This window comes from Eubalaena glacialis, chromosome 9 (assembly GCF_028564815.1).
Source record: "Eubalaena glacialis isolate mEubGla1 chromosome 9, mEubGla1.1.hap2.+ XY, whole genome shotgun sequence".
In the NCBI taxonomy this organism is placed as follows: Eukaryota; Metazoa; Chordata; class Mammalia; order Artiodactyla; family Balaenidae; genus Eubalaena; species Eubalaena glacialis.
This window is the reverse complement of record NC_083724.1, coordinates 69,768,671-69,783,438: the sequence shown is the minus strand read 5'-3', so window position 1 is coordinate 69,783,438 and position 14,768 is coordinate 69,768,671. Positions and strand designations below refer to the sequence as shown.

The window sequence follows — 14,768 nt, the reverse complement described above, 5'->3', positions numbered from 1 at the left end:
CAGAGAGAACATATCTCAACATAATAAAGACCATATGTGACAAATGCACAGCTAACGTCATACGCAATGGTGAAATGCTGAAAGCCTTCCTGTTAAATTAAGCATCCAAATTGGAAGGGAAGAAGTCAAACTGTTACTATTTAGAAATGACATGATACTTTATATAGAAAAGCCTAGAATCTAAAACATGACACAAATGAACTTATCTACAAAACAGAAACAGACTCCTAGACACAGAGAACAGATTTGTGGTTGCCAAGGGGGGAGGGAGAGGAAGGACTGGGAGTTTGGGGTTGGCAGACGCAAACTATTACATTTAGAATGGATAAACAACAGGTCCTACTGTATAGCACGGGGAACTATATTCAACATCCTGTGATAAACAACAATGGAAAAGAACACAAAAAAAGAATGTCTGTACGTGTATAACTGAGTCACTTGGCTGTAGAGCTGTAAATCAACTGTACCTCAATTTTTAAAAAAAAATGAAGAAAACCCTAAAGTCACCACACAAAAACTATTAGAACTAATAAACGAATTCAGCAAAGTTGCAGGATATGAGATTAATATACAGAAATCTGTTCCTTTTCTCTACAATAATAATGAACTATCAGAAAGAGAAAGTAAAAAACAAAAATCCCATTTGAAATTGTATCAAAAAGAACAAAATACCCAGGAATAAACTTAACCAAGAAGGTGAAAGACCTACACTCTGAAAACTCAGATGAAGGAAAGTGAAGATGATACAAAGAAATGCAAAGATACCCCTTGCTCTTCTGGAATTGGAAGAATTAATATTGTTAAAATGACCAATACCTCCCAAAGCAATCTACAGATTTAATGCAATCCCTATCAAAATACTCATGACATTTTTCACAGAAATAGAACAAATAATCCTAAAATTCATAAAGAATCACAAAAGACCACAAATTACCAAAGCAATCCTGAGGAAAAAGAACAAAGCTGGAGGTATCACCATCCCAGACTTCAGACTATACTACAAAGTTACAGTAATCAAAACAGCAACAGCATGTTTTGTGTCTGGCAAAACACAGACACATAGATCAACTGAACTAAACAGAGAGCCCAGAAATAAATCCACACACCTACAATCAATTAATCTATGACAAAGGAAGCAAGAATATACAATGGAGAAAAGACAGTTTTTTCAATAAGTGGTGCTGGGAAAACTGGACAGCTACAGGTAAAACAATGAGATTAGAACATTCCCTCACACCATATACAAAAATAAACTCAAAACGGATTAAAGACCTAAATATACGACCTGAAACCATAAAACTCCTAGAAAAGAACACAGGCAGGACACTCTTTCACATAAATCATAGCAGTATTTTTTGGATCTGTCCCCTAAGGCAAAATAAATAAAAGCAAAAATTAACAAATGGGACCTAATTAAATTTAAAAGCTTTTGCACAGCAAAGGAAGCCATCAACAAATCAAAAAGACAACCTATGGAATCGGAGAAAATATCTGCAAATGATGCAACCAACAAGGGGTTAATATCCAAAACATACAAACAGTTCATATAACTCATTATCAACAAAGCAAACAATACAATCAAAAAATGGGCAGAAGACCTGAAAAGACATTTTTCCAAAGAAGGCATACAGATGGCTAACAGGCACATGAAAAGATGCTCAACATCGCTAGTTACTACAGAAATGCAAATCAAAACAACGGTGAGATACCACCTCACACCTGTCAGAATGGCTATCAGCAAAAAGACAACAAAAACTAAATGTTGGCGAGGATGTGGAGAAAAGGGAACCCTAATACACTGTTGGTGGAAATGTAAACTGGTGCAGCCACTATGGAAAACAGTATGGAGGTTCCTCAAAAAAACTAAAAATAGAACTACCATATGATCCAGCAATTCCACTCCTGGGTATATAATATATCCAGAAAAAATGAAAACACTAATTTGAAAAGATACATGCACCTGATTGTTCATAGCAGCACTATTTACAATTGCCAAGACATGGAAGCAACCCAAGTGTCCATCAACAGACGAATGAATAAAGATGATATGTACATATATACAATAAAATAGTACTCCACCATAAAAAAGAATGAAATTCTGCCATTTGCAGCATCATTGATGGACCTAGAGAATATTATGCTTAGTGAAATTAGGCAGAGAAAGATAAATACTATGTGATATCACTTATATGTAGAATCTAAAATATAAAACAAAAAAATGAGTACAGCAAAACAGAAACAGACTCACAGATATAGAAAACAAACTAATGGTTACCAGTGAAGAGAGGAAAGGGGCGAGGGGCAAGATAGGGGTATAGGATTAAGAGATACAAACTACTATGTATAAAATAAATAAGCAACAAGGATATACTGCATAGCACAGGGAATTATAGCCATTACCTTTTAATAACTTTTATTGGAATATAATCTGTAAAAAATACTGAATCACTATGCTGTGCACCTGAAAATAGTACAATATTGTAAATCAACTATACTTCAATTTTTAAAAAGTACTGAAAACCCAAATAAACAAACAAACAAACAAACATAGTGAAGAGCTACCACAATTACACAGTTTTCAAAATACAATGTAGGTCCATTTCAAAATTATTTTTTAAGGTACATTAAATGTTTTCTTCCTTAAGTTATTCTTCTGGTTCACTCAAGGCTATTTTCCCAACCAATTCTACTGCTGTAACCATTGAAGTCTCATCCCAAATTCTTACTCTACTCATTTTCTGCCAGTATCAAACAGTAAAGAATAAAAGCACTCCAGGACCTGGAATTTGGCACTAATACTAGGGAATTTTCAATACTTACTGCCCTTGCCCACGTTGTTTGTTGTTTTTGTGAGGGCGGGGTTGCAGAGGGCGCTCCTCAACATCCATCTAGAACTGGATGGATGAATCTTCTTTTATTAGTGTGGTGCTCTACTCTCTGAACCCTCAGTTACACCACTGCTATACATATTTATCATCTCCAGTAAACACAAAGTCTGATTTTTAATATCAATTTCTCTGTAATCCCTATAAAATTCAAATCTTGACAACTAAGAAAACAGCATATTACCCTATACTGTGACTAAACTCAAACAGGTAAACCCATTTTTTAAGAGCTTACACACGGATTTTGAATTAAACCTAGATAGCATATCATCTCTTAAGCTCTGAAAGCAGTGTTTTTAACCTTTTTTTTTTAATAATCCATATTCTCTTCTGATAAACATAAATATCTCCCGCCTACTGTTAACATTATTATCCAATATAAACTATTATAATACTGAACACAATCTTTTTCAAACCACACAACATTCCAGGATTCTGATACCTGTCCTGATTGAGAATCATTGTATTGAATCTGAAGACTTATTACCAACTTTTAAAAGTAGCATATTTGTATATGCTTTCAATGAGCTATAACTACATGTGGGGAAAAACATAAATGGAGATAATATAAAAAGAATCAACTTACACATATAACATGTTTGTATCCAAGTCAATGCAAACAACATCTTGTGGTGGGTCATGAAGATCAAAATACCTTGAGTCAACTCCAACTATAAATGGTAAAGGTGCACTAAGCACTGCTGCCAGTGAAAGAGGACAAAGGGGAATATATGGGCATTGCCACTGAAATGGAAAGATCATCTGGGAAAAAAAGTTTTAAAAAATTAACCAAGTTTTAAATTTGCAATGAGAATTAGTAATTAACTAATACTACTGAAAGGGACCATTACAGAGCAGTTAAGTCTAGTTTCATTCCAAAAACTAAATGACTATAAAACACTGCTAGGCAATACTATGAACCAATGTGATTAAAATCTTCAAGAATGACAATGATCATAAGCACAATTAAAATGCTAACAGCTCTTTGCATGTTAATTCTTCTAATGCCTATAGAAAATCCACATTCCCATTTTACGGAGAAAGTGAAAGAGGAGAAAAAATTGCCCAAAATTTTATAAAACAAACTCATGATCTTTAACTCTGATGCATTTCATTCATCTGTTAATTTTCAAGATAACCTTTGACTAAAATTCAACTAAGAACACCAAGAACTAAAAAAATTTAAATGATTCTCTTGGGAACAGTAATAGTCAACTAAAAATTTCAACAAAAATTTTCGTAACTGCCCAAATAAACATAATATTATCCAACTTCAGTGAGTCTTGGCATCTTAAAAATATTAGTCAATATAAAACATACCTCAACAATCTTTACCAGCTTTCCTTTATAAAGCTCTACCTTAATTGTATCAATGTGTTCTTTTTAAAAAAGGAAAAAAGACAAGTTTTGATAAGTAAAAAAAAAAATTAAAATTTTAATAATCAACTAATATTAAAATTTTAATCATTGATGACAAAATCTTTCCTCTACTACAAAAATCCTTGCTATATTTCAAGATCTAGTTCAATTCTTACCTTACCCATCATTACTCACCCCAAATAATTACCTATAGCATTTACTACCTCTGCCAGTTATTCCAGATGGTTATACAGAATTGGAATTCTGTCTTCAATCATTTATTTACTTTCTAGTAATTGAGCACTTAATATGTACCAAGAACTGTTCTAGATGGTGGGGCTGTGACAGTGAATGAAACAAAGATCCCTGCCCTCATGAAATGTACAGTGTAGCATAAGAGCCAGCAAACTTTTTCTGTAAAAGATAAAGAATATTTTATGCCTTGCAAGCCATATTGTCTCTGTCACAAATACTTAACTCTGTCTTCATGTATGAAAGCAGTCATAGGCATTATGTAAATAAATGGCCTATGTTCCAGTAAAACTTTATTTACAAAAACAAGTGGCAGCCAGGATTTGACTCACAGGCCATAGTTTGCCAACACCTGGTCTAGCAGGAAGAGAGAAAACAAAAAGAAGACATGATAAATAAAATATATACCATGTGAGAGAGTGCTAAGTGCTACGAAAAAAAGAAAAAGTAAAGCCAAGTAAAGGCGATCAGAGTTTAGAACATGAGAGAGGAGAGAGGGAAAGCAGGCTGTATTATTAAATAGGCCAAACAGGGTAGGCTTCATTAAGAAAGTGACACTGAGCTGAAACTTGAAGGAGGTGAGGGTTTTAGTCAAGGGGATATCTAGGAGAAGAGCGCTTCGAAGAAAAGGAACAGCTAGAGCAAAGGCCTTAAGGTGTGGGGACTGCCTAGTATGCGCCAGGGGTAGCAAAGAGGCCAGCGCGGCTGGAGCAGAGTGAGCAAGAGGGAGAGAAGTAGAAAATGGAATCAGAGAGCAGAGGGATAGAACTACTCGCAAAGGACCTTGCAAGGACTTCAGATTTCCTCCAGTGAAAACTGACTATCTACCATTCAACAAAAGGTACGTTACACCTCTCACCACATAAGAAATTTCAGAATAAAACTACTGGACAACAAAATATGACACCCTTGTCTTCACCTTTGACTTTTGCAGCACAATCATAAATAATGTCAATTTTACAAGAATACTCATTGGTTCCATCAATTTTTGCTATGGGGCTCCATTAACTCTTCAATATTCTTTGATATTCAAATCACTCTCCTTTTGAGGAATTTAACCTGTCACGATTCTTTTCAATTTTCTCCTCTTTAAATAGTAATTTGCCTTACTATCAAATCCTCATTTATCAATAGTTTTGCAAGCAATTCAGGCTGTTCTCCAACATCGGTTACATAAATTTCATGCAATCTTGCATTTTAATAAGATTTCCAATTTCACATTGCAAGAGACTGGGCCACAGAGATTCAGACAGAGGGGCATGGATAAGCCCTAAAGTTTTATAGGAAGAAATACTTGAGTGGGAACTTTCTAAAACTGGTCAGTTCATTAACAAATATTTTCATGTTATAACAACTTTTGCTTTTACATGCAACTGTGGAGGCTTGGAAAATTAGTACATAATTAGGATCTTTGCCCCCCATAAGCCATCTCAAATGGTTATTACTGTTTTCAGTCCTAGCAGCATTTCTCTGACCAGATTAATATCTTGGAGACATACCCCATTTGTTGCTTTAACAAGTATTTATTGAGTGTTTACTCCATGCTATTTAACTGTGATAAATGCTGAGGACACAGGAGTAAAAAAGAGACCTAAAAAAGATCCTTACTTCCATGAGAGTAAAATGGGGAAGGGAAGAGAGGAGAGTCAGCTATTTTAAATTAAACAAATAATGGAAAATAGAGTTAGAGAAATGGAACATCCAAAATTCTGTATTATGACCTATAAAGCCCTACATGATCAGACCTCCTTCTAATTGCAATGGGAAGCCATCAAGAGGTTTTAGAACAGGACTTAACTTTTATTTATGCTTTTCACAATAGCTAAACATTTGTACATTATCCAATTTCACAATCACCTAGATTTTCCTATACATTACTGGCTCACAATGATTAAAAGTTAAAATTGGGAGAAATTAGTCATGTAATTCATGTAAACAATTTTAGGGCAGCTGAAATTGACCAGAGCTTCTCATTTAACACAGTAAGCTTCATTCACAAGTTCTATTATTATGTAATCATATAGATTCTCTGAAGAACTCTAAAATATGAAAAACTAGAAATTGAAATTTTCTCTCAATAGAAATCACTTTTTTTTCTTTGTATTTAGTATTTCTCTTTGCCACCCTACTACATTTATGTTAAACATTTAGTGGTAATTTCAAAGTTTTGGTTGAAGGAAATTTCCCTTTAGAGTAAAAATTCTGTCAAGAATTCTGCACTAAAAAGAAAGTTCTATACTTACAGCTACAACAGCTTCAGCTACTCCAGTCAACACAGCTGGCCTAAGAGAATGCAGCAAAATCTTGCTCTCAAGTAAAACAAAGAGCAGCAGTGTTGCACAATTCTCAGGACCCAGATTCATTAACAAGGTGCTAAAGTTGGCTCCACTAGAAAAGGAGAGAAAAAGAGGTGATTATGAACTATTTCACCAAAAGGTGCTAAGATTTGCTTATTAAATTATTTCCTAAATATTAATAAATTGAGAATCTAATATTAATTTCAAGTTCTGATTTAGTCATCACTGAAAAGTAGCAAATTTAATAAGATGGTATAACAGAATGATTCAAACTCATCCTTTGGTAACAAGGGCGTTTATCAGGAAAGATTTTCCAAAAGAACAGCCATTTGAGCTGAGCTCTAAAGAAAGAAGGTAGGGGTTGGTGGGGAGACAACATTTGCAAAGGTCCTGAAGCAAGGAAAAGCAATTGTCATGTTCAAGAAATTGAAATAAACCTATTGTGACTAAAGCATATTAAAGGAAGGGATGAAAACAACAAGAGATTATGCCCAAAATAAAAATATTTGCATTCTCCAACAATTTTATATTTGCATTCTCAAAAGGACACACTGGCTGCAGTGTGGATAAAAAACTGAAAGACAAGAGCAAAAGAGTGCCAATTAAGAGGCTCATAATGAAGTAGCCCAGGTAAAAGATCATGCTAGCCTGGACTAGTGACGCAGATGAAGAGAAGCCAATAGATTCAAGACATTTTAGGAGGTAAAATCAGTTCACCTTGAACATTTAGTAATGAACTGGATATGCGGACGGGAGATGAGAGGAAAAGGGAGGTATTCCCTACATTCAATCTTGCAACTCTCTTTAAGTGTTCCAGTTTTAAAATGCTGAATGGCCCCAACTATCAAAGTTAGAAACATTAAGGCTATTCTTAGTTTGTAAAGATAACACAACTCTATTATACTAACCCTTAAAATATTTTAAAGCATTCTGCTCCAAGTGAACAAATGTATTATTTTATATACCATTAATTACCTTAGTGGTAAAGGTGTAGAAACTGGTTGTGATAATATTAACGCATCATGGACTGACAGCTTAAAAAAAGAAAAAAAATGATAAATTAACCAAGCCAATTTTGAAACCTAAATATTTAGATCAAGGGTAAAATGGAAAATAGTTTAATAGTCAGACTGATACAGTTTTGGAAACATGTACTAAAATATAAAACAATAGCTGTTATTTACTTAGAAGTATATAGTTCTTTAAAATTAAATGGTTAATTCAACTGAAATTTGATTCAGTTAATTGATTAAAATACAGCTGTTTAAAAGCCTCCAATTTATTTACTCTCTATTTGGCAATTGCTTAATATATATTAATACTTGCTGAACTGAGATACATTCAAGATTAACAATATTTGACTAACACATATAATGTTAATAACCATCTTAGAAAAAAATGTTTAAATAGCTTGCCTCTACAGATCAGTCTGCAAACTGTTATTGGTCCAGGAAGAAACAGTATATAAATAGAGAGAAAGCGATTTAGAAACTTTCAAGGCACTCTGACACTGCTCTCATATCCAAGTACATTATCAGTCAACTCCTGTCTTTGGACAGAGTATAGACCTGTTCAGGTCTATACTGATCTCATATGGTAAGCTGCTTACGTCACAAGCTATATACTTATATAGGTCTGCCACTGACTGGAAATAAAAAGAAACTGGTCCTTTAACAACACTATTATAGACTGCTTCACTTCCGCCTTCCAACCATAACCAATTTCACATTTGATATTTATTAGTCACTCGAATGATAAAAACATGCCCTCAACATAATTTTGGGTTTTACGTTATTAAAGTCGGCTACATAAAGGCCACACATGAACCAATGATGATGTCATGAACCAAGTATTGTAATTATTCCAATTCTGTACACCCAAAATTCAAAAAAATAGTACAAAAGAATATTAGCTAAAGATACAAAATACAGAAAATTCAAGGATTTCATGGATGCAGCTTGCTCCGCCTCAAACCAAAAGGGCCACAGCATCCACATTGCAATGACTGGAATGAACATATGCAGCACTCCCTTCAAACATACTCTTTTTTTATTACCTGTACCAGGATTCTTGGTCTTTGTGGTGAAGGAAAAGGGATGTTTTGCATAAAATGTGAAATGTGCCTAGAAAAAATTTTTGAAATAAAGATAATTACTTTTCTAAAATGCTTCATGGATTTTAACAGATCTTAAATACTATTATTTATCATCCCAGACCTGACAAAGCCACTTACCTAAAACTTAAGCTAAATAAATAAATAAATTTACTTAGTGTAAATAAATGTACTCATTCCAGTATGAGTGGAATGCAACTTCTAAAATGCAAAATGTATTTCTTGATTAAAAGTCCAGATTAATATACCCTATTATCACCAGGAAAATAAGAATAACATGAATATAGTTTTCATGAAAGAAGCTAACATTTATTGCCCTGGTTATCAGTACCGGTATGGGGAGCAACTAACTGTGATATAATGAATCAAAACTAATACAGAATTCAATCTAATAATATTAATTACATTAATATAGTTCTTACACTATAACTTGGAGCAAATCACTTGTCCTATTTCTCCACCTATACATAACAACTCAAGTTTTTCCAAAGTTTTGAGCTCTTAGGAGTCACTAAATGCAAAGTATTACATCAACTGAAAAAAAAAGAATTGATGATATACACTGATTTTTTTTCCCACAAATTTCACAGAACCTTAATTTTTCAAAAGGCTGCTAACTTATCATTAACATTAAATTTACTCCAATCAATTTTAAGTTAATCTGACAGCTGAAAGTTAAATCTAGAATTATGAACCATTAGACTGTCATTCCAGTAATACAACAAGACAGCTGAAACCATATTGCTATACCAAATTTTGATGTGTTTATGCATAGTACTTTTACTATTTTATAAAGTTGATTTTTGAGCAGCATTACTTTAAAACCTACAGGTAACTGGCCCCCTCTTATCCACTAAACTAGTATGCTTCACTGATAATCTTTTTGCTATAATGTGAAATTTTGCAAAGTTTAAGAAAAATCTGTTTACACACAGTATAACACATTTCCACCAAAGCTCTTGACTTGCTTTGTTAGCAGGATACATGAGTTATTTACTATAATAAACAAGTCAACGTGCCACTAGAAGTCAGAAAAGATGTGGTTTTAAAAAGACAGTGGTTCCACATCTATTTTTCTTGCTTACAAAACATTTCCATGATGAAGAGAATTACAAATCAAAGGGAAAGCATGTAGAGTTCTATCGATGCTAAAACCAAAACCTTACTTTTAACATCAATTAATCAATTAACACCATTAATTTCTACATCAGTTTAGAGATGTTTAACTTGCAATGGTCATTTGGATAGTTGGGGTGTGTGTGCATCAACAGCTATTTTTCTCTTGGTTATTTAAGAATCAGTAGGAAGAACACATACAATATAATGTATATATATAAGTTTCTTCCTCAGCTGAATTCTCAGAAGATTTTTATCTGGTCATCCTCACCATCACTCCTTAATTTTAAATTCAGAGTCAATGATTCAGGTGAAGAAGGGAGCAAGTAAAAAGTAGGATGACTGTGACTCTCCTTCCCTTTCAACTTTGATGCTTAAAGTCAGGTAAACAATGAAATGTACATATATACATCCAATTTTTCCACCAGACATCCTTCAAATCATTATACGTACTTTTCAATGGGAAGAGGATGTGGTCCAGACACAGAAAGTTTGTAGATAAACATGAGAAATTTTCTAAAAGCTTCAAAAAAAGGCCAGTGTGAGAGTAAACAAATGCATTTGTTTGAATTGATGGATTTGGAGACCATTCTTCTCTCCACAGGTGTCAACAGGCCCAGCTGCATAAGCTGTTTTTCTGTTAGAAGTTCTCGAGAGTAAGGTTCATAAAACTGGATGGCAGCTCCATATACCTACAGAGTAAAAGAATTCCATTATAAAATTTGAGTGTTTTTAAAAATTAATTTCTCTTTTTCTCTTACTCCAAAAGAAGTATTTGCTTAGAGTGCATATGACAGGTAAATGAAAAAAAAAATCTCAAACATTGTTGATGGGAATGTAAAATGGTGCAGCTATGGGGGAAAACAGTTTGGCAGCTCCTCCAAAAGTTAAACAATTACCCTATGATCCAGCAATTTCACTCCAAGGTATATACCCAAAAGAATTGAAAGCAGGGACTCAAACAAATACTTGCACACCAATGTTCATAACAGCATTATTCACAATAACCAAAAGATAGAAACAACCCAAATGTCCATCAACAGACGAACAGATAAACAAAATGTGGTATAGTCGTCCCTCAGTATTCGAGGGGGGTTGATTCCAGGACCCCCAGCGGATACCACAATCCATGAATGCTCAAGTCCCTTATATAAAATGATGTAGTACAGTCGGCCCTCCAGATCCACAGGTTGGGCATCCCTGGATACGGTGGGCTGACTATATATACACTCAAGAGAATATTATTCATCCTTAACAAGGGATCAAATTCTGATAAATACTGCAACATGGATGAACCTTGATAACATTACGCTAAGTGAAATAAGCCAGACACAAAAAGACAAATATTATATGATTCCATTTATGTGTGCTACCTAGAATAGACAAATTGGTAGAGACAGATAGTAGAAAAGAGGGACATAGGAGTGGAAGAAACTTCTGTTTAGAGTGATGAAAACGTTCTGGAAATGGTTAAGTGATACTCTTATAAATCTTTTGTTTAGTCACTATATACATATGTGTATGTATATATGTCATATATACATGTGTCTGTTATATCACATTAACCCTTGTCTTTACAGATACAAATAACACTCTCAGATACAATTATTTCAAAGTCATCTCTGGGGTTCTTAACAAGCAATACGACAAAAGCATCACAATGAGGCTTTGCTGTTCTCTACTGGTCAAAGTAACTTTGGTAACGCTTAGGTGTTTGAAGATATTAAAATATTCATTTATATTTATTGCTTTCAGTGGAAGAAACTATAAATGATTATTAAGCTAAAGAGTTAGCTTACTTGTAAGCAATCCAGTCAATATAGTACTGGCCTTCCATTCAGTGAGTATTTTACTATGTTCCAGACACTCTGCTGGACACTTAACCTTAATTATCATCTTCAGTACAGTGGCTGTAAACTTGAAGACTGGAGAATGAGGACACAGATGTATTTTTGTTTGCTCCACAAGAGTCAGCCTTGGTTAGTTACACATTTCAATAAAATTAGCGATTCTATCAAATTTCCTAAGAAAGTTTTCAATTTTTAAATTTCTACTAGATCTGTAGTTTTATTTACTTTTTATTTCCTAATATTGCTTTTTTGCCATCTCTTTTTTATTTTAAATTATCATTCTATGTTATTATTACTGTTTATACATGTTTTGAATTTTTGGCTATTACCAATAAAGTATACAAATATACATGTGTTTTGGAGAATATATATACTCATTTCTCTTGGGATATGCTCAGGTGTATACCTGTTGGGCCACAGAGTTATTTCTTATCCTTGCTGACAATATAGAAGTTCTTTAAATATTCTGAATACAAGACCCTTATGGAATACCTACAGTATCACATTACTTTCTCCCAGCCTGGGGCCTGCTTTTCCACCTTCTTAATGGTACCTTTGAATGAACAGATGTCCTTAACTCCAATGAGGTCCTATTATTCATCTTTTCTTTTATGGCTAGCGCTTTCTGCATACTGTTTAAACTATCTTCACTTACTCCCTCAATTTTAATGTATTATTTGTCTTGTGACCCTCACTGTTGTTGTTGAGAAATTAGCCATCAATTAATAGTTATACCTTTGTAAGTAAGTATGTCTTTTCTTTCTGGTTGTTTTTTGTCTTTGGTATTCTATCGTTTTACTATAATATGAAAAGGGGTGGTTTTATACTTTTATTTTTTTTCTGCTGAAGATTCAGAGTGTATCTTTAACCTGAAAAACTCAATTTTTCATCAACGCTGGAAAACTCTCAATCAACCACTAGCTCTTAAAATGCTGTCTCTCCCTTTTCTAGTCTCTCCTTCTGGGGTTCATTAAATATCTAGTGGTCCATTTGACTCTATCCTCTGCATTTTTAAACTCCTTTTATGTTTTATGTATTCCTGTGCCACATTCAAGATAACCTATTTTCCACTTCATTAATTCTTCCTTCATGTATGACTTATCTGCTGTTTAAACCATTCATTACATTTTTAATTTTATGGATATTTTCATTTCTAGACATTTGATTCTTTTTCCAACCTGTCTACTCATTTTTCAAAATATCCTGTTCTTTCCTTGATGTTTTGAGCCCCTCTATTAGGTCTTGAATCATTTCAATTATATATTCAATTTATAATATCTTTGATATTGTTATTCTATCATTTCAATATCTTAAGGGTGTAATCCAGCTCTGTGTCTTGTTGATTCTTCCTATGGTACCTATGTCTTCTAACTTTTACTAGAATCTCATCTTGAGGCCTGGGTTTTGAGGGTATCTCTCCAGAGACTTTATATTTGCTCCTACAGACACTCCAGGGGTATCAGCATCCTGATCCCAATTTAATGTAGACTTCTCACTTTGGGCATTATAGTACAAATTTAAACAGAAATGTATTGTGTCCAAATAATCCTAACATTCAAATTAAACTTATATTAATCATTTTATGGATTAAAATCATGGACAAAATAGGTTTAATAAAAGAGGAAAAAATATACCTTTTCAGCAGAAGAGCCTGTGAGGACAAAAGTTGAAAAAACTGGAAGCGGGTATTTGCTTTGGGGATCCCAACATTCAATTGTAGCTCCCATCGGAAGGCAGAAGAGAGGGACAGATTCCGAGAGCGGAAATGACTCATAGTCCTCTTCTGGATACCTAAAAATTAAACCTATTGGAGAAAGGACATAATGATATTTATTTATCTATTTATTATTTTTTTATTTTTTATTCTTTGGCTGTGCTACACGGCTTGCAGGATCTTAGTTCCCTGACCAGGGATTGAATCCGGGCCCACGGCAGTGAAAGCGCCAAGTCCTAACCACTGGACTGCCAGGGAACTCCCGATAATTTTTTTTAAATAGTTACTTTTAAATAGTTACTAATTACATATTAATAGGATACATATTAATAGGATATTTACATATTACATATTAATACATATTAATAGGATATTTTAAGAGCACATTTTACAGAAATGTTTGTGTGAAATTTCAAGATCAATTTTTGTCTTGCCATATCAGTAATTAAAATAAATAACAAATTTACCATTTATTTCTACCCATGGACTTAAAGTTCACTGTAACATTAAAATGTATTAAATATACTAGTTAAAACTCTATTCAACAGGATCATTAACCTTAATGTATTTTCCCTACATACTGCCAACATCTTAGAGAATGCAAGAAACATACAGGGAAATTTATCAACTATTTCAGTTAGTCTTCTGTGGGGAGAAAAAAAAATTCAGGGAAGGGACAAGTGTTATGAAATAATGCCAAGGCAGCAGAAATTATCACAGCCCCTAAACTTTTCTTCAGAGAGCAGCAGTGTAAAAGGAATGTAACATGAAAAGTAAATGAGACAGAAACTCTTGTTTCTGTACAGAGTATGCGAGATGAAGGAAGCAGGAGCAGGGGGCACTCTGAGAAGCATAACAAAGACCCTTCAGAATAAAGTAGCTACGTGACATCAATTCATTAGCCTCTAATATCTCTAATACACAGACCACCTCTAGGTTAAACACTTGAAAGTCAGTAGCAGAATTTTGAGTCCAAATTCAGTCTCCAAAATTCTTTATTCTAAAATATGTGTCTTAAATACCTGAACACCTTCACAAAACTTGTTTCTATACGTTTTAAGTGATACTTTCTCACCACCAAAAAAAAAAAAACTTCTAAGGAAATCACATATAATCAACACATTACAGCAATATTAACAGTATTACATTTTAAAGTGATACTGACATTTATAACTGTTAATT

General features: G+C 33.6%; 1 protein-coding gene across 2 annotated transcripts in view; it reads right to left on the bottom strand.

Moving 5' to 3' along the window:
* Positions 1 to 14,768, bottom strand: part of DENND4C (DENN domain containing 4C) — a 127,140-nt gene that overhangs the window by 65,964 nt on the left and 46,408 nt on the right. For both annotated transcript variants that reach the window (XM_061200464.1, XM_061200465.1), the window contains exons 5-10: positions 13,507 to 13,676; positions 10,476 to 10,714; positions 8,850 to 8,916; positions 7,769 to 7,827; positions 6,740 to 6,884; positions 3,472 to 3,647 (exon numbers count right to left, since the gene is read on the bottom strand). In XM_061200464.1, coding sequence (XP_061056447.1) covers positions 3,472 to 3,647; positions 6,740 to 6,884; positions 7,769 to 7,827; positions 8,850 to 8,916; positions 10,476 to 10,714; positions 13,507 to 13,676 — 856 coding nt within the window. The remainder of the gene's footprint in view (positions 1 to 3,471; positions 3,648 to 6,739; positions 6,885 to 7,768; positions 7,828 to 8,849; positions 8,917 to 10,475; positions 10,715 to 13,506; positions 13,677 to 14,768) is intronic.